Source organism: Gracilinanus agilis, chromosome 1 (assembly GCF_016433145.1).
Source record: "Gracilinanus agilis isolate LMUSP501 chromosome 1, AgileGrace, whole genome shotgun sequence".
Taxonomy (NCBI): domain Eukaryota; kingdom Metazoa; phylum Chordata; class Mammalia; order Didelphimorphia; family Didelphidae; genus Gracilinanus; species Gracilinanus agilis.
Window position 1 is genome coordinate 791,468,672 of NC_058130.1, and position 19,393 is coordinate 791,488,064.

The window sequence follows — 19,393 nt, forward strand, 5'->3', positions numbered from 1 at the left end:
TCAAGGGCTAGTTGGGGCTCTCGTGCAATTTTGTAAAGGGTTTTGCTGCCACAATATACAAATCAGATACAAGCTGAATCCAGATGAATCTCCAGTGGCCTTCCTAGTGTAGTGCCCCTTCCTTTAAGGAAGAAAGGAAGGGTATAGTCTTGGAGGAAGACCAACATGTTGAGGGATTACAGATTATACATACATTGATTGAAGGAAATGGAAATGGCAATCCTGGAAAAGAAAATATATCCATGGGAATTAAAACTATCTCCAAGTGTTGGAAATTTGGAAATGGAAAGATTGAAGAAGAAAAATGGACTAAAGTGGCAGAGACGTAGATTCCAGTATGAAATGAAAACTTCCTAAGAGAGCTGATTCAGAATTTAATGAATTATCCCAGGAGGTGGTGACATGACCACCCATGAGTTTTTAACTGGAAACAGAGATTATATAGGGGGTTGGGATGCTCAAATTCTCTGTGAAATATGGATTTGACTAAATACCTTCTGGAATCCCTTATATCTTACTGTGGATTTCTCACTTCTCTAAGACAGTCACTTGTGTCATGGTGGGGTGTCGGGGTGAGAAAAATTTCAGCTTTTTGGAGGAACCATTGTAAAGGGAGATTTCTGCTCCTGAATATTGGCCAGATCTGATGATCTTAGAGAGACTTTTTACCTCTGATATTTTATTCTATTATAAGTCTCTACTACCAAATTACTGTGATGGGGCAGTTGGGATGGAAAGGGAAGAAGGCTTGTAGGCAATTCATGGCCAGAGACAGTACCTAGAAGAGATTACTCAGAACCTTAACTTGTGCCAGGGTTGGACTGCATTGCCCAAGGTTATCATAAGGCACTTACAGTGAGTTTTACGGTTAATAGCTTGAGATTTTGAATCAGGAAAACCTCAGTTCAAATATTGCTCAGACACTTGCTAGCTATGTGATTACTTCCTCATCCATGAAACGGGAACAATAATATTACCTCCTTCAAAGGTTTTTTTGAGAATCAAATGAGATAATATATACAGTGTTTTGGAAGCATCAATGTTTTTCTTATTATTGTTATTACACTTGTGTGTCCATTAAGACTACGGGTCTTATAGCCTCTTGGTCTGTTATGGCTGAGGGCTTCTGATCTCACTACTTCACAATGACTTCTGCCTGAAGCCCAGAATCACCTCAAGAGAGAATTACACCTGATGTAACAGCATGTCTCAGCCGCAGGGTCCATACAGCCCCTTGCTGGTACAGAAACACCCATGGGTCACCAGCTGAGGAGGAAGAAACATTATAAATAGATAAATTAAGCTTCTTAATTTACTCAAAGTTTCTTTTATCCCATGAGCTTTACCAGGAATAGGGAAAGAAATTCAAAACATATTTTCCCTTTTTATTTTGGTTCTCCTGTTGGACTCAATGACAAAGCTGGAGGTGCCTCAGGTAGAGATGGTCCCAAGAGCTTCTCCTTCACTGAGGATGAAGATTGATGTCAGGAAAAAGGCAGGCACCTGTCCACTCTTAAAAACAAGAGCATTAAGAGAGTTTCTAATCTAAGAAACAGTGATGCTTAAATACTCCTCTCCTTCCATCACTCCCCCAAACAAATGCCTGACCGATGTTTATTTGTGTTTCTGTAGGCACATAGAATAGGTCTTGGCACTCAGAGATGATTTTTCAAATGCTGGACATTCTCCATCATAACAAAACCCAAAGAGGTGATGTGCTAGACTAACCACTAATTGACTACCTCTAGGCTTGGGCCTTAAACTGATGTTCACAGAGATGCTGCCCACAATTCAGAGAAAAATTTCCTGTATGATTCCTGTCCTCCTGGTAATCCTCCTAAAGCTCTCACCTTCTGTGCACAAGACAGAGAAGCCTCTTTGCTTCCTAAAAACCAGTCCCAGCCTCTCCAGGGATGGAGACCTAGTTATTGGGAGCTTTCTCCCCATGCATTCTGTAGAAGTGAGTAATGTCATAGGAGAAGGTCTCTTTCAAAGCCATCCTGATGAGAGTTGTAGAGATTACAAGTAAGTGCCTGCCTGATTACCTCATAAAGATCCCTTTATCATTGTGATGTTTACAAAAATTGCTGAGAGCAGGGGCTTCATTCTGTTTTATTTCACATTCTCTCTGGGATCTCTGCCAGATCTAGGTATATGATTTAACCAGCTGGCAGTGCCTTTTGGTTGATCTGATGGGATTTTATATGGAAAACATTTTGTAAATCTCAAAAAACCACATAAATAGCAGCAAGCCTCAGTTTCTCACTATAAAGTGGAGATAATAGCATCAACCTCCTCAGGGCTTTTGTGAAGCTCAACTGAGATCACTTATGTAAAGTGTTTTACTAACTCTACAACTACTAGCTATTATTAGTATTATTGACTCCTCTGGCACTCAATTTCTTTCCATATAAAGTTGCACCAAACTCCCAGGATTTGGGGGTGGTGCCTCATTAGTATCTTCTGTCATGTTCAGGCCCCCTGCAATACTGACAGCTCTCTGGATGGTTGAATTTAAAGTTTTCTGCTTCCTTTACTGCCTCTGGGAAACTATGGAAACATGACAATTATTTAATTTGTCAAAATTCAAAATCAAAAGAGAAATGGACAAGAATATGGCCTTGGGAACCAGAATTTGAGCTTTCCAAATCCAGAACCTTCTCCAGGGATGTTTGTGCTCCAGCAGTGTCATGGTGAAATAGCTCAGAAGTTCTAGAGTTAAGAGATGTACATGGCTAGGAGATGTGAGATGAGTGACCATGGGAAAAGCTGGGCTAAAACTTTTATCTACTATTATTTACTAAAAACTATTATTTTAACTATTGAAAAATACCCAAAGTGTAACTGGGCATTCTCTTATGAGCTTCTGTTTCTGCATATCTGTCTCTACCCTTCTATCTTTTTATCCATCATCATTTTCTGTTTCCTCTTTTCCCCACTCATTTACCTTCCTTTGTTTACTAGATCTTCAGTCAACTGTCAAAATATGGAAAGTCTCTATTACATCACATTATACTATTTCACTCTTTTTATATTCTCCTTCCTTATTTCTAAGTTTATTTTCACCTCCTGCTCAGAACTGGTCCTGGTTGAGAGCTGGGGGTGGTGGGTGCTGCTCCCTCCACACTTGATGAGTTTTTTTAAAGTGCCTAAAAAACCTTCACTTTGAGTTGTAGATAAGGGCAGGGAAGTGGTTTTTCATGGGGTAAAAATGTCCTCCAATATGGGAATGGTTTGCCTGAAGAATTCAAATATTGATTCAGCTCGACTATTTACAAGGCACTGTTCTAGAAGCAGCTGAGAAGAAATCAGCACCGAGAAATGAACCATCCCATCTTACTGGAATTTGTATTTTAATGAAGGAGACAACATTTTCATATAAAATGCACACTGCATGAATAGAATCTCTTTTGATATGCTGTTATTTTCAGTGATATTAATTGTATTGGAGTCTTTGTGAGCCCATTTCAGGTATTTCTGGCAAAGATAATGGAGAGATTGGTTTAATATTTACTTCTCCAGTTCATTTTACAGATGAGAGACCTGAGAAAAATAGGGTGTTAATTAACTTGCCTAAAGTCACACAGCTGGATTTAAAGTCAGTTCTTCTTGATTGTAAGCCAGGCAGTCTTTACACTGAGATAATATAGAATGGAAGCACAAGAAGTTGGGAAGATCAAAATTCATGAAAAAACTGTCTGCAAGTTTGTGCTTAAGCTATGTCTTAAATGAAGATAGAGTCTTTAGGAACTGAAAGGAGATACTTATTCATATGTTGTTTCTCTAATTAGAAAAGAAGTTCCTTGAGGCAGGGAATGTTCCTTTTCTTTTTATCCCCAGCATTATGCAGGGTCTGGAACATATTAAGTGCTAAAACATTTTTTGTTGTTGTTGACTGAGTCAAATGAATTGAATTTGAGCACTTTCTTCTTGGTTTCCCTCAGGTGGCTGCACAAAAATTACCAGCAGGTCCTGACCCTGGTATTTGCTGTGGAGGAGATCAACAGGGACCCCAATCTGTTACCCAATATTTCTACTCTGGGATTCCATGTCTATAATGCCTACCACAGTGATGAGAGAACCCTGGAGAGCTCCCTGAGATGGCTGTCTGGGCAGGGCCAGCTCATCCCTAACTACAGCTGCTTGTGGAAGGACCAGCCTGTGGCTATCATTGGAGGAGCCACATCAGCTCTGTCTGTCCAGATGGGGACCCTGCTGGAGCTCTACAAGTTTCCACAGGTGAGGGATGCTGAGCCAATCACCTTTGTGCTTTTCTGAAACCACTCAGTCTTGGGAATAGTAGAGTGTCCTTTAGTAATGAACAGACTATGGACTGAAGATAGAATTTATTATTTAACTTTTGGCATACTTAAGCATCTTGGATATAAGCTTGAACAAACTGCCTCTCTCTCTCCAGCAGATTCTGAAAATGACCCTGGGCAGCAGCTTTCCCAAAGTCAAGCAGGTCTTTGGAAGCAGAACTAATATGAGATCAAATGCCCCACCTTGTAGTTCAGCATGTGTGTGATATGAAAAATTGTAAAATTTAGATGAGTAAAATTTACAAAAATTCCAGTCATTCCCCAATCGACAAACAGTTAAGGGACATGAATAGAGAGTTTTCACATGATGAAATTAAAACTATCAATAGGCACATGAAAAAGTGTTCTAAATCCCTGCTGATTAAAGAAATGCAATTTAAAACAACTCTGAGGTGTCACCTTACACCTAGCAGACTGGCCAATATGACAGCAAAGGAAAGTGATAAATGTTGGAGGGAATGTGGCAAAATTGGGACACTAATACGCTGCTGGTGGAGGTGTAAATTGAACTTTGTGAAGGAAATTGTTTTTTTATTTAATCAATTGGGGACTTGAACTTTAATCTCCTTTTGTTTTTAATTTAATCAATCAGCAACACCTTGAGAGGCAGGAAATTGATCCCACAGGCACTGCCCCTATAGGTGGTACCAGGGAATTGAGAACCAGGGATTGGTTCCTCCAGGTGATGTGGGAGAGCTGGTGGGTGAAGAAAACTGCTTATAAGGTGAGACCCAGCAGGAAGTTGGGGACATTTTGAAGAAGACTGAGAGAAATTGACTGAGACTGACATTCAGTGACAGACTCTGGTGTTGGTGATTTAATTGAAAACAGACTCCAGGGGTGTTCCACTATGTAATTCTTTACTTCCTTTCTGTATTTTCCTCCTTTTATTATTTTTCTATTTTTATTATATTAAACTGGTAAAGCCACTGACAGCCTTGTGATTTTGGTTTTAATTATTAATAAATTGGTGACCACTTCTTATAAATATTACAGATCCAACCATTCTGGAGGGCAATTTGAACTATAGCCAAAGGATTTTAAATGAATGCCTGCCCTTTGATTCAGCCATACAACTGCTGGGCTTGTACCCCAAAGAGATAAGGAAAGAGGTTTGTACAAAAATATTTACAGCAGCTCTCTTTGTGCTGGCAAAAAATTGGAAAAACGGGGGCGGAGTGTCCCTTGATTGGGAAATGGCTGAATAAATTGTAGAATCTGATGGTGATGGGATACTATTGTGCTGAAAGGAATAATAAACAGGAGGAATTCCATGTGAACTGGAAAGACCTCTAGGAATGGATGCGGATCAAAAAGAACAGAACCAGGAGAACATCGAACACAGAGACTGATACATTGGAGTCCAATCGAATATAACTGACTTCTCTACTAACAGCAATACAATGAGCCAGGACAATCATGTGGGAGCAGAAACACAGAAGAAAATCATGATCAATCATATAATTTTATAGGGGTATGATTGAGGTTTTGATGTTAAAATATCGCTCTACTACAAATATGAATAACATGGAAATAGGGTTAGAACAATGATAAATGGATAACCCAGTGGAACTGCTTGTCGGCTCAAGAGTGGGAGGAGAGAAGGTTGGGAAAAATCATGGATCATGTAACCATGGAAAAATATTCTCAATTTTAAAAATTTTTTTTAAAAACTTAGGTGACTAGGAGGATGTTAGTTTGTTTCTGTTCTGTTGTGTTGAATTCTTCCCTTCTTCTCATCCAAATAAGCAGGTTTCTTCACACTCTTCTGATTTTGCTGGGGTTGAGGGTGGGCTGGGGGGCTGAGGAGGACATCTAGCCACAGGCATCAGCTGACACTAAACTGTGCAAAGTCAATCAGCTTCACCTCAGCACCTCAGGCATCTCAGCTCCATCACATCCAGAAGCCATCTTCAGTGTCAATGTTTTGCATGCTTTGGGTTCATCTACAATCTTCTGCAAATTCACAATTATACCTACATCCTGACCATCAACCAGGACTGCAGAGAACAGCTCCTGAGAAATGCCATCTGCCATGTCTCTTCCTGGAGAAAACTCAAATCTCAAGTCATTAAGTCACTTTCTGGAGTTCCTTAATCTTAAAACAAGATTCACAGCACAAGAACTTTCTGCAAATTCTTCATTAACATTAGCCTGACCCTGAGTGTCCTGAATAGAAAGGGACTGTCTCTGCTCACATATACTGCTGGCATTCATTGTAATCTCTGGATTTTCTTCTTTTACTCTTTGTGACTTTTCCTGAGAAAATGCTGCTTTCCCTTCTTCACTCGTTCCATCCATTTCATCATCACTTCACTCCCAGTCTCCATCTTCTGTCTTGTGAACACGGCCACTCAATCCAGGAACCCCCTAACCTTCTTGACTATTTGTGCTATATCTGGTGTTCTTGTTAGCATCTTTTCAATCAGATATTCCCTATTCTTGGCTTTCTGGAATAATTTGCATTTTAAAAGTTCTGCTGCTCTGAGCCTTTTACAAGGATCTTTCTGAAGACATGAGAGTCATTTTCTAAAGGACTTGTCATACTTTCTCATTATTACTTTGTCCTTCACTCCTGGGAGGCTCATTGTGCATTGTCAACATTAACACTTTCCTAGGAAGATATGTGTGATAAGGTGGAGCTCCTGTCACCAGTTCCATGGTCACTATTCCAAAACTCAACACATCTGCCTTGAAGTCATAGCCTCTCACCTGGTCTATGATTTCAGTTGCCATCCAACAAGAGGTGCCAACCATCACCTCCCATTGCCAAGACAGCACTTACCCCAGAATCTGCTATTTGCCCTGAACCATCTTGGCCCAAAAGAATATTCCCAGCCTTCCAATCCCTGTGAATTTGACCATTTCTATAGAGATAATCTAAGCCTTCCAGAACTTCTTTAAGAATTATATCTGCTATGGATTCTTCCAGGACTCCATTCTTGTGCTCTCCTCAACTGACAATATACTTTATGATATCCAGCATGGAACTTCCACTTAATGATTTTATATTTAACCAAAGGTCCTCCTTTACAACAAAACATGTTTAATGGGTCACCAGGTTGGGATGGCTGCACTGGGTCATGGCTTGAATTTCTGTTGGTAGCTCATCCATGCTTGTGTGGCATTTTTCTAGGTTGATGCATTTTATTGCTACTCCTCAGCGGGTTTGCATAGAGCAGCCTGGACCACAGCAGTAGCACTTCTGCCCATCATTTCCTATAGTTCACATGCATCCCTGAGGATGTGCCATCATGGCCTCGCCAGCTGACCTCACCAACACCACCATCAATACTGGGGCTTCTCCCTGGGGCTGGACATGGACTGAAGAATTGCCACACTCCACCATGATGCTATTCACGCTGCATCTGGCTGCAGAGGCTGCTGCCACTCATCTAGCAGCACCTCTGGCTGGTGTCCTCCTATTCCTTATGATCATTATCCGTATCTTCCTCTCAAAACTGCCTATTTATTCGTTTAATTATTTATCTGTTTGTCAATAAATATTCTTCCTAAAATGGTGGGTCTATTTCACAGATATCTTTTAAATGAAGCTTTTATCCAAGAAATTGATTTCTAAGATATTCCCCCCAATTACTTACTTAGTTCTCTTCTAATTTTATCTGACCTGCCATTGTTTCTGCAAAGTCTTTATAATTTTCTGTTCTCAGTATTGTCCATTTATCATCTGTGATCCTCCATCCTCTGGTTGGTCATGATTTCTTTCATGATCCGCTCATTTAACTTTTTTTTATTTTTTTTTTAATTTTAAACCCTTAACTTCTGTGTATTGACTTATAGGTGGAAGAGTGGTAAGGGTAGGCAATGGGGGTCAAGTGACTTGCCCAGGGTCACACAGCTGGGAAGTGTCTGAGGCCGGATTTGAACCTAGGACCTCCTGTCTCTAGGCCTGGCTCTCAATCCACTGAGCTACCCAGCTGCCCCCGATCCGCTCATTTAAAATATATTTTTGATATGTTCCTCAAATGTCTTTTTTTATGTCATCGTTTCTGCTCAAAGTATTCACCTTCTTCCAGGTTAATTTGGATTATGGTTTAAGATTTTGAACTATAACTTGATACTGTAAGATTGTATTTCAGTTTTCCTAGCACTTTTTATGGATAGTAAATTCTTACATCTAGTAGTTGAAGTCTTTAGAGTTATCAAATGTTGGGTGCTATGATCATTTCTTTAAATATATTGTGTAACTTATCTATTCCATTAACTAACCTATATTTCTTATATAAAATGATTTCAATAATTACTATTTCTTAGTAAAGTTTGAGATGTTACTACTAGATTCTTCCTAATTATTTTCATAATTTTCCACTAGGTTGTTGGTGTCTTTTCTTCCAGGACAACTTAATTATTATTTTTCTACACATGTGAATGGATTCTTTGGTAGTTTCATACTGCATAAGTAAATTAACTTAGATATTCCTATGAATTTAAGAAGGAAATTCTGAAATCCACCACCTTTCTTCTAACACAGCATTATTTATTCATAATTTATACTTTACTAAAATTTGCTCAAGAAAATGAAAGGTACAGAAACCAAAATGTCCCATGTTTCTTTCTCATCCAGATCAGCTATGGGCCTTTTGATTCAAAGCTGAGTGACGAAGCCCAGTTTCCTTCTCTCTACCAGATGGCCCAAAGGGACTCCTCCTTACACCATGGTATTGTCCAATTAATGGTACAATTTGAATGGACTTGGGTAGGTCTGGTGACCACAGATGATATGAGAGGAGAAGAATTCCTCTGGAACTTAAGAGGGGACATGATTAAACATGACATCTGTCTGGCCTACACTGAGAAGCTCCGAGTCAGTGAGAGAAGACACACAGAATCTCAGGACATGTTCATGCCACGTATCTTACAATCCTCAGTCAGAGTCATCATCATTCATGGCGACACAGAATCACTCATGATTCTCAGATATTCACAGCCTATTGTTTATTTCGCCCTATGCAAGGTCTGGATCACCACATCTCATTGGGACATAACCATGAGACCCCAGTGGAATGATGGGCACAGTTTCCATGGAGCACTTTCTTTTTACCAGATGACAAAGAAGATTCCTGGTTTCAAGTCCTTTCTCAGGACAGTGAACCCTGCCCAATACCCAGAGGACTCTTTACTGAAGGTGTTCTGGTGCTCAGCTTTCAAAGGCTTGGAGAAACTTGAAAATAAAGATCTAATTGAATGCTCCCCCAATGCCTCCTTGGAAACTCTTCCTCTGCGCATCTTTGACATGGCAATGTCTGGTCTGAGTTACACCATCTACAATGCTGTGCATGCTGTGGCCAGGGCCCTCCATGAAATGCTCCTGGTGACATCAGAGAAAAATTCTATAAGAGCTGGAGAAAGCTGGATGCCTCAGCCATGGCAGGTAACATTAAGTGCCCCCTCTGTACTAGCTATTGTGCTAGGTACTCCTTTTACATCAATACATCAAGGACTTGTTTTTCTTCAATGTGGAAACTTCCTTTCCAAATTCACTTTGCAAATTTTACACAATACAGTCTTTTAGTTTTCTAACACATCCATAAGTGAATCAAAAATATGTGTTAAGTGCTAAATATGATACCAACAGTATACTAGCACTAAGGATATAAATAAAAAGAATGAAATTATCCAAACAAGGTAAAGGAGGGAGAGAAAGCACAAATAGTTTAGCAGAGGAAGAGATCACCAAAGGTGGTCTAGAGAAGGAGGTTCTAGAATTGTAACATGAAGCAAGGGACTCTGTGTAGAAGTGATCAGGGTTTGAATTTCAGGTTTGGGGAGAGTAAGGCAAGTAATATATAGGTTCAGAGATGGGAGACATAGTATCACACGGTAAAAGGAATTTTTTAATATGATTCAACACTAAGAGATTCTAAAATGAACCATCAAGAATTCATGAAAAGCTACTATGTACTACACAATGGAGATGAAAATATAAAAACTAAAGAGTTTCTGTCCTCAAGTTGCTATTGATCTATTGGGAAAGAAAATATGTAAATGTGGAAATTTATTCAAAATAAATACAAAAGGAAAATGAGGCTGTATTTAATCTAAAATTTCTTGTCTAACAGGTTAAATGAGTGCATTTTATTGGGAATTAGTGAAGGAAAAGACAGGGAGTCAAGATATCATATAGAGTTCAAGCCATACCAAAAAAAAAAAAAACTGGGCTAGCTATAATATAATGTGTAAAGGAATTAGATGAAACATAAAGGACATTCCTTCTTTAAATGGCATTACAATATGATGTCTCTATAATACAAAATAAATTGTTAATATGAGACTAGGCCAGGCCTGGAATTGAGATCAATGTGAGTTCTTTGCCAGTCTAGAGTGATGTTGTGAGCACTACATGCAGGGATTAATTGAACTTCTTACTTAGAATTCAGTTCACATCTTTTTAGCCAACATTTGTTCTACATCTAATAGTGTAATTAAAAATCATTGTCCCTGGTCCTGAAAACATGAAAAGATTCCATAGAATATAGAGACTACTGGCTAAGTTGGTTTTTACAATAAAACCAGATATTTATTATTCACACCAAACAAGAGCACTAACTTCAGGCCATGAGGACATGGATGTCCTATATAGGCCATATGTCATACTTTGATAAGAGCCCTGCCTTTGGGCACTGGGCACTGACTGATATTTCCCTTCCCTTTCAGCTCCACAATTTTCTGAAGAAAATCCACTTTAACAACAGCGCTGGTGACCAAGTCTTTTTGGATAGTACAGGAAATTCTGAGGCTCATTATAACATTTTGGAGTACTTGTTATTTCTCAATGACACTGAAACTCTGGTGAAAGTGGGACAGTTTATTCCAAATGCTCCATATGGTCAAGATTTTACCATTTGTAAAGAGGCTATAGTGTGGGACGGGTTTGAGCCAAAGGTAAGAAATTATTTCTTTTTTGTTTGTTTGTTTTTAAACCCTTACCTTCCATCTTAGAATCAATACTGTGTATTGGTTCTAAGGTAGAGGAGTGGTAAGGGCTAGGCAATGGGGGTCAAGTGACTTGTCCAGGGTCAAACAGCAAATAAGTGTCTGAGGTCAGATTTGAACCTATGACCTCCTGTCTCCAGGCCTGGCTTTCAATCCACTGAGCCACCCAGCTGCCTCCAACAATTCCAGTTTTAATTCATGGCTTTCAATCATGGAAACACATCTTATTTCTTAGGTCATCTACACAAATAGATTTTTATAGGTTAAAATCCTGCAGAAATATGAGCCCTTCTTATTGATTCAAAGGTAGTCATATTTTTGTAGAGAAAATGTTCCTGTGGTCCCTCTTTCCATTTTATTTGCAGGATGAACAACAAAAAAATAGTAAGTAGTCAATCCACCTAATTTTCTCACACTGTGCAATATTTCATAATCTGCATTATCTCACACCGTCCATTTATTGACTTCAGTGAAACCAAGTTCATTCATTATTCCTGAAGTTTTTCCTAATGATTTCAGTTAATTCATTTTATAAAATTAGCTGCATTTTAAAATATTCCAAAAACAATTTTGTTTCCCAAATTATATTTATCAAATTACTTTGGGATTTATTATTTACTTTTTATTGAAAATGAACTCCCATCAATGTCTTTTACTCTGTGTGCCTTACTTCATATTTGAAAAAAAAATATGTACATGTTTTAGGTCATTATTCTGCTTTCTTTTAACCATCGCAATTATTACAATGGTTAGAATTACACATAGAATTATAGAATTTTTTACCAGAATGGGTCCTTTGCAGTCCAACAATCTCTTTTTTCAGATGAAGAATGTGAAACGCAAAGCAGAAGAGTAGCTCAGGGATAGTGACATGGCTACTGATGAATGTGGATTGAAATTATATCTCTTGAATACATGTGTGTTGGGTATTCTCTTACATATATGCATTGATTCATGATCCTGGGTTCAATAACTCTTTAATAAAATAAGATTTATTTCCTTTGCTCAAAAATGACATAAATTCTCATGAAACAATCTACTTTACCATGCGTTGTTTAGGGCCCAGATCGTTAAACTATTTTCTTTTCATCTTGCTGTTCAGGCTCCCCATGCTGTGTGCAGTGATAGCTGTATCCCTGGATTCAGGAAAATCCTGAGGGAGGGAGAGCCCATCTGCTGCTTTGACTGTTCATCGTGCCCAGAAGGGGAGATTTCCAATCAAATGAGTAAGTACTGCAAAGATCATTCCTACCAAACCCACTAAAAACATAAATAAGTGGTTTTTGGCTCTTGAGGTCATGTAGAATTCATGGAAATCTAGATTAAAGAGTAACAAGAAATACAGCCACAAGGAAGGCTGATTACTTTCTTTTTGTTCATCTCATGTCCTTGGTCTCTTTCACATATTATACACCATGACATAGGGATGATCATCAGCTGGATTAGTGAGTAGGATCATAGATCAAGAAGTGGAAGGGACCTCAGTAGTCATGTAGTTAAACTCCCTCATTTGATTAATCAAGAAACAACCAAAGAATGGGATGTGAATGCTGAGACTTGTTGGAGTTAAGTGACTTGCCCAAAGTAATACTGCAAAAAACAGAGTTAGCATATCAACCTAGATACTTTGAGACAGTGCTTTTCCCACAAATATTATTGCTGTTGTTTGTTCTTTTTTGAAGAGGACTAATGACATCACCAGATGATGTCTAGACTTTTCAATGAATTGGATTTAAGTGAAATTGAGTTGACCAAAATCATTAACCTCACTTGCTTGTCCAGAGTCATTGAGGTACAGTGACAAAAGTCAAAAGATAAGGCAAAATTCAGGATGACTGGTCATGATCCTGGAGGTAGTCAATAATATTAACATCTTCAATGTCTGTCCATGTTCAGAGCACTCCATGGCTTCTACTTCTGCCACCTTCATAATCTTGGGAGCAAATTATTTACATCCACCCATTCTAGCAGAGAAATTATTTACATGTCTGGGGTAAACATCCCTATAACTAACTGGTTCATTGATGGCCCATTAGTAACCCTCTGCCTGGTTTAGTCCATCAGCTAGTGTGCATACCACAGCTTCTTGGACTCATAAGTGAGAGCTGACTACCAGCTGAACAAGAAAAGTGGATAATGAATTCTAAAAAGGTTCTGCAAGCCTTCAAAGCAGAGGTGTGTAAGGGGTAAAAAGGGGTTTTGGTTGGATGAATATTAAAAGGTTTGGTCTCTAGGGAACTGAATAATTATCAATCCCCAATTAAAGAATAACCTCAAGTCAAAATGACTTTTATGGAAGTTTATTTACAAATGAAAAGAGGAAGAGAAAATAAGGAAATCAGAGAGAAGATAGGATAGGACAAGTAATCTAACGCCCTAAATAATTTGCTCTGGCCCCCTAGTTTAACCCAGGCAGATCTAATTAGTCCTCAACCGGAGGAGGCTCAGCCTTGAGCTCTCGACCCGAGGGCCCTGAAGGTGAATGAAGCGGAAGCTTCAGTCACAGAGTCTCTTTTGAAAGACCAGTTCCTTTAGAGAAGTCCAAGATTTAGTTCTTACACTTACCAAGTGTAGTTCTAAGGAAAATATAGCCAGAAAATCTTTGTTTCTTTCTAGTTACTGGTAAACCTACTAAAGTAATGTGGGACAGGTGGGTGTCCCGTGGTTCAAAATCAGTTACAAGCCAAATCAGAGAGAAAAGGACATTTTTAATTTTAAGTACATGGAAAAGACTATGACTTTGTTTCAGAACCAGGTTATCGGAGTAGACATTTAGTATTTGTTCATTTATTCCTTGATACATTTTTAAAAAGACAATCTGAGCCTGGAAGCCTTGGGATGGTTTGGCCTCTCTTTAAATGCCTAAAGTGGTTTACAGCTCATGGCCATGATTAAAGATCCTCACCCTAATGAGAGAGAAGCATTCTAGTCATTGAATCCCAATCATGGGGGGCCAGATACATAGCAGGGAGCCTGAAGAGATGAAGTAGAGAATTTGATAGTAGAGAAATCCCCAGTGATGATACACACAGAGGAGATGTCCAGCATGGAAACTCCATCAAAAACCAGAATAGACAATGGCCAACTATCATCATAAAACCACATATGCCTGTGTACCAGGCAACATTTGTTGTTCCCATGACCTAAATCCTTCTCTGCCAAGGATGAAAGTCTTTTGTTAAATCTACTGAACTCTGGTGTGTCCTTCTCTGTAGAAAAAAAATGGAAAGGCTCTCAGTGACTTGATTCCATTTTATAGGCCAGGATAAAATGGAGTTCCAAATAGTCCAAAATGCCCAACTCCTCCACAAAAATTTCACCAGTCCTCTATGAAGTACCAAGGGACATATCCACACCCTTCCCTCAAACTTTCTCTCCAATGCACTGGGGACACTACTATACTACTGGTGTTATATTCAATTATCTGGGAAGAGATGGATGCCACCTTGACTGACAGGCATGGCAGTTGAGAGGCTCGGAATATTCCCAGGTGCTGTGAGCCAGGGGCAAACATTGGTTGGCCCCACCATATATATATATATATATATATATATATATATATATATATATATACCCCCTGACACCTACATTGAAGGATTTTTCTGGACTCAGAGGCTGAGAACTGAAGATCAGAGATCACAGATCTCTGCAAGCCTATGTGGTTCTATCTGGGAGTGGGTGGCTGAAGGGTGGTGAAGGGAGGCCGGGAGGTAGAAGAAGAGGGTAGGAATAAGCCTGAATCTATTTCCTGGCTGGACTGTGAGAACTAGTGAACCATCAACACTAGTAGTGAGAGAGCTGAGAGAATAAAGAACATCAACATACCTGCAGCAATAGCCTTCTCCATTCTCTGGCTTGGCTGTGGCCATGTCGGGCCAGAGATAAAGAGAGTGAAATCTGAAGCCTCCACCATATTAATAACCTCCAGTCCTGATTGTTAATTATTCTAATAGATAATAGATCAATAGGGTTTCAAATTCCCAATCCTTGACCTTGTTATCCTTTCCCTACTTGTAGATAAAAGTGTTCAATAACAAGTACCTTCCTGAGTGGTCTTTCTATCAAGGCCCTTGGGAAGGGAGTCAAATGCAGTCAGATCCTGAACGTTATCCAAAGTTGATCAAAAGCCCAATACCAATTTATCCAACCCCAGGTTGGGCCTGGAAAGGTTACCCATCTATCTTACCTATCAAGGGTCCTTACTTGGGCAGCTGTTAAAGAATCCCTAACAGTTTATGAACCAAACCTGTTAGAGAGAAGGGGATATCTTACAACAGCAGTCAGGGTGATAGGAGTAGGTGTTCCTCCCACCAACTGTAGCTGAGATCATAGACAAAAAGACATCATCACCATCACTATATATCTATATCTTTCTCTATACCCCATTATTTCTTTAACATTGGTGGAACTCTGAACTGATGTGACCATTTTGGACAATTGCCTGGAATTATAGACAAAAGAGTTATAAAACTGCATATACCTTATGATCTAGTAATAACACTATTAGGTTTAATTCCTAAGGTGATTATGGAAAAAGCAAAGGCTCCTTTATTTTCTAAAATATTTATATCAGTTGTCTTTGTGGTGGCAAAGTATTAGAAATTGAAGGGATGCTCACCAATAGGGTAACAGCTTAAAACTTGTGATAGAATATGGTATATGATTGTGATAGAATACTACTGCACCATGAGAAATGATGAACAAATGAATTAAAGGAAATGGAAAAAGCTACAAGGAGTTATGATGAGTAAAATAAATGAAACCAAGAGAACATTCTATACAGCATCAGAAATACTACTAGAAGAAGGACTTCTGTATATCCACCTCCAAAGGAAGAATTGATATATAGTAATAAAGGAGAAATGGTTCTACACTTAAATATATCTTTTTATCAAATGATGCCTTTTCTAATGGAGGCTAGAGAAGGAGGGAAGTAATCTGTGCATTTTTGTATAATAATAGATTAGTAAATATTTTTTTAATCACTTAAAGCTCAACTCCTGTCAGGTCAGTAGGGAATTCTCCTCCATAATAAACCTGGTGGGAACCTTAATAGCTCAGTGGATGAAGAGTTAGGCTCAGAGATGAAAGGTCCCATGTTCAAATCTTGACTGAGACACTTAGGAGCTGTGTGACCTGGCAGAAATCACTTAACCACAACTGCCTAGCATTTGCTATTCTTCTGCCTGGGAACTGACAACTAATAGCATCTCTAAGACAGAACATAAATGTTTAAAATAGTAAACTTACATCTCCTTACAGTGGAGGGGGCTGAGAGCTAGAATAACTAACATCATATGAGTGATCAAGCTAAGATTAGAAGCCACAGATAGATAGTATAAGGGGAGCTGGATTTGAATCTTACTTTTTCAGAGTCCTATTTGTATGACTTCCTGCAAGACATTTAGGTTAGGTCTTTGCTTCCTCCACTGTAAAAGGAGGGTCATGGACTAGGTTATCTTTAACAAGTAAGTGTGCTACAAATGTGCTTCAAATTTATCAAACCAGGACAGAAGTGTTCCTTTTCCAATGCCACAATTATTTGTTCATATATGAGAGCAGAAGTGAGGGTGACACATCCCTATATGGACTCTCATTATGGAAAGAATAAAAGAAAGCTCATCTTCAAAAATAGTTGCCAATCGGGGGCAGCTGGGTAGCTCAATGGATTGAGAGTCAGGCCTAGAGACGGGAGGTCCTAGGTTCAAATCCGACCTCAGACACTTCCCAGCTGTGTAACCCTGGGCAAGTCACTTGACCCCCATTGCCCACCCTTACCACTCTTCCACCAAGGAACCAATACACAGAAGTTAAGGGTTTAAAAAAATAGTTGCCAATCCACCAAAGGGAGAATTTATTATTAGGAAAAGAACTGGAATGAGGAAAGATCATAAAGTATAGACATTTTTTTCAGGATATTTATATTTGTGCTGCAGTCCTTTTGGGTATCATTGCTTTAATTTTTTTTAAAACCCTTAACTTCTGTGTATTGGCTCCTAGGTGGAAGAGTGGTAAGGGTAGGCAATGGGGGTCAAGTGACTTGCCCAGGGTCACACAGCTGGGAAGTGTCTGAGGCCGGATTTGAACCTAGGACCTCCTGTCTCTAGGCCTGACTCTCAATCCACTGAGCTACCCAGCTGCCCCTCGCTTTAAATTTGGATAAAGCATTTAGAAGAGGGACTGAACAGCGAATCCTTTAAATACAATAATATTTTAATAAAAATGTTTAAGGTTGGGAAAGCATTACAAATATAATTGCATTTTATCATCATAGCAGCCCTAAGAGGAAGGTGTTATTAGCAATTCCATTTTACAGAAGAGGAAATTCCCTCAATAACTTATCTGTAAAATGGAAATACTAATAGCATTTGCCTCATGGGGTTCTTGTGAGGATCAAATGAGATAATCATTGTAAAGCACTTAGAACAATACCTGGCACATACTAGATGCTATATAAATGCTAACGATCATTATCACTTATAAGGATGAATGTTGGGGAAGAATCAGTGAGCACACATGCAATATGAATATAGATAGACTGAGGCACCGTAGTGTTCTATTGGAAAAGATAAAAGCTAAGAAATAGCATGATCTCAGTCTTCCAAGTTATAAAGCTAATGGACACAGTGGAACTGGGCTTAATCACCTTGGAGGCCACACCAGAGTAGCTGTGATTATATCCTGAGGGTCATGTCCTACCCTCTATGTCTGAATGGCCTGATTGGAATTATTTTGTCTGTTTCCCAGGTCTGAGAATAGGGAGAATTTTTAAACATAAAACAATGAGATGCTTCTTGTCCCCTACAGATATGAAGCATTGTATGAAGTGTCCTGAAGATGAGCATCCCAATAAGGAGAGAGATCGCTGCCTCCCCAAAGCCATCACCTTCCTGGATATCAAAGAACCTCTGGGCATGACTCTAGCTTGTGTGGCTCTTTTCTTCTCTGTGCTGACAGCTCTGATTCTTGGAGTGTTTGTGAAGTTTCGTGATACATCCATAGTGAAAGCCAATAACAGGACCCTCAGCTATACTCTCCTCATCTCCCTCATGTTCTGTTTCCTCTGCTCCTTGCTCTTCATTGGCCGTCCCACTGCAGCCACCTGCCTCCTCCGACAAACAACTTTTGGGCTTGTCTTCACTGTGGCTGTTTCTTCCATTTTAGCAAAAACCATTCTGGTGGTTCTGGCCTTCAAGTTTACAAAACCTGGGAGCAGGAGTAAGGCATGGCTGCAACCTAGAGTGTCCAACTGTATTGTAGTCCTTTGTTCTGGCATTCAAGTGACTTTGTGTGGCATCTGGCTGGGAATCTCTCCCCCCTTCCCAGACACAGACCTACATTCTGAACCCAATCAGATCATCATTGAATGCAATGAAGGCTCTGTCTTTGGTTTCTACTGTGTCTTGGGCTATATTGGCTTCCTAGCTCTGGGCAGTTTCATGGTGGCTTTCTTGGCCAGGAGCCTGCCTGGCACCTTCAATGAAGCCAAGTTCATCACCTTCAGCATGCTGGTGTTCTGCAGTGTGTGGGTCTCCTTCCTGCCCACTTACCAGAGCACCAAGGGTAAAGCCATGGTGGTGGTGGAGATCTTCTCCATCCTGGTCTCCAGTGCTGGGTTACTAGGCTGCATCTTTATCCCCAAGTGTTATGTCATCTTGCTGAGGCCCAATGAGAACACTCAGGAATGTATAAGAAATAAATCAAACTGCAAAAGTGAGAAGCATTTGACTTGAGAAATGGAAAGGACCCATGGAACCACACTGACCCAATCTGGTGACTGAGTTCTGGATGAGTGACTAGCTCACTTGCCTTGTTATCCAATTATGTGTCTAGTCCAAATTTTTTCCTATGAGAAAAATTTTCAATTTTGGAAACTGAGGAAAAACCATATTACATTGTTTGAACCTAGCCCTGCGTCACTGGGAAAGTGGACCACCTATATATGGGTTTTATAGAGAACCATTACCATATACCTAAGTTATCTTGACCAGAAATGCAGTCACATCCTAAGACTGATTTAAGGAGTTTTCTCATCTCAGAGAACCTATATATCTTATCTTAAAACTGGACACATCCCAATAAATTAATTATTATTTTCATATTTATCTGATTATATA

At 39.4% G+C, this 19,393-nt stretch overlaps 1 protein-coding gene and 1 pseudogene across 1 annotated transcript; one reads left to right on the plus strand and one right to left on the minus strand.

Annotated features, from left to right (window-relative positions):
* Positions 1 to 1,810: 1,810 nt before the first annotated feature.
* LOC123232487 (vomeronasal type-2 receptor 26-like) lies at positions 1,811 to 19,009 on the plus strand. Its single transcript, XM_044658939.1, has 7 exons — positions 1,811 to 2,025; positions 3,945 to 4,239; positions 8,908 to 9,714; positions 10,998 to 11,225; positions 12,379 to 12,506; positions 12,762 to 12,763; positions 18,084 to 19,009. Exons 1-7 carry the CDS (start codon positions 1,811 to 1,813, stop codon positions 19,007 to 19,009), a joined length of 2,601 nt encoding a protein of 866 aa, XP_044514874.1.
* LOC123232488 lies at positions 6,151 to 8,092 on the minus strand (annotated as a pseudogene).
* Positions 19,010 to 19,393: the final 384 nt, after the last annotated feature.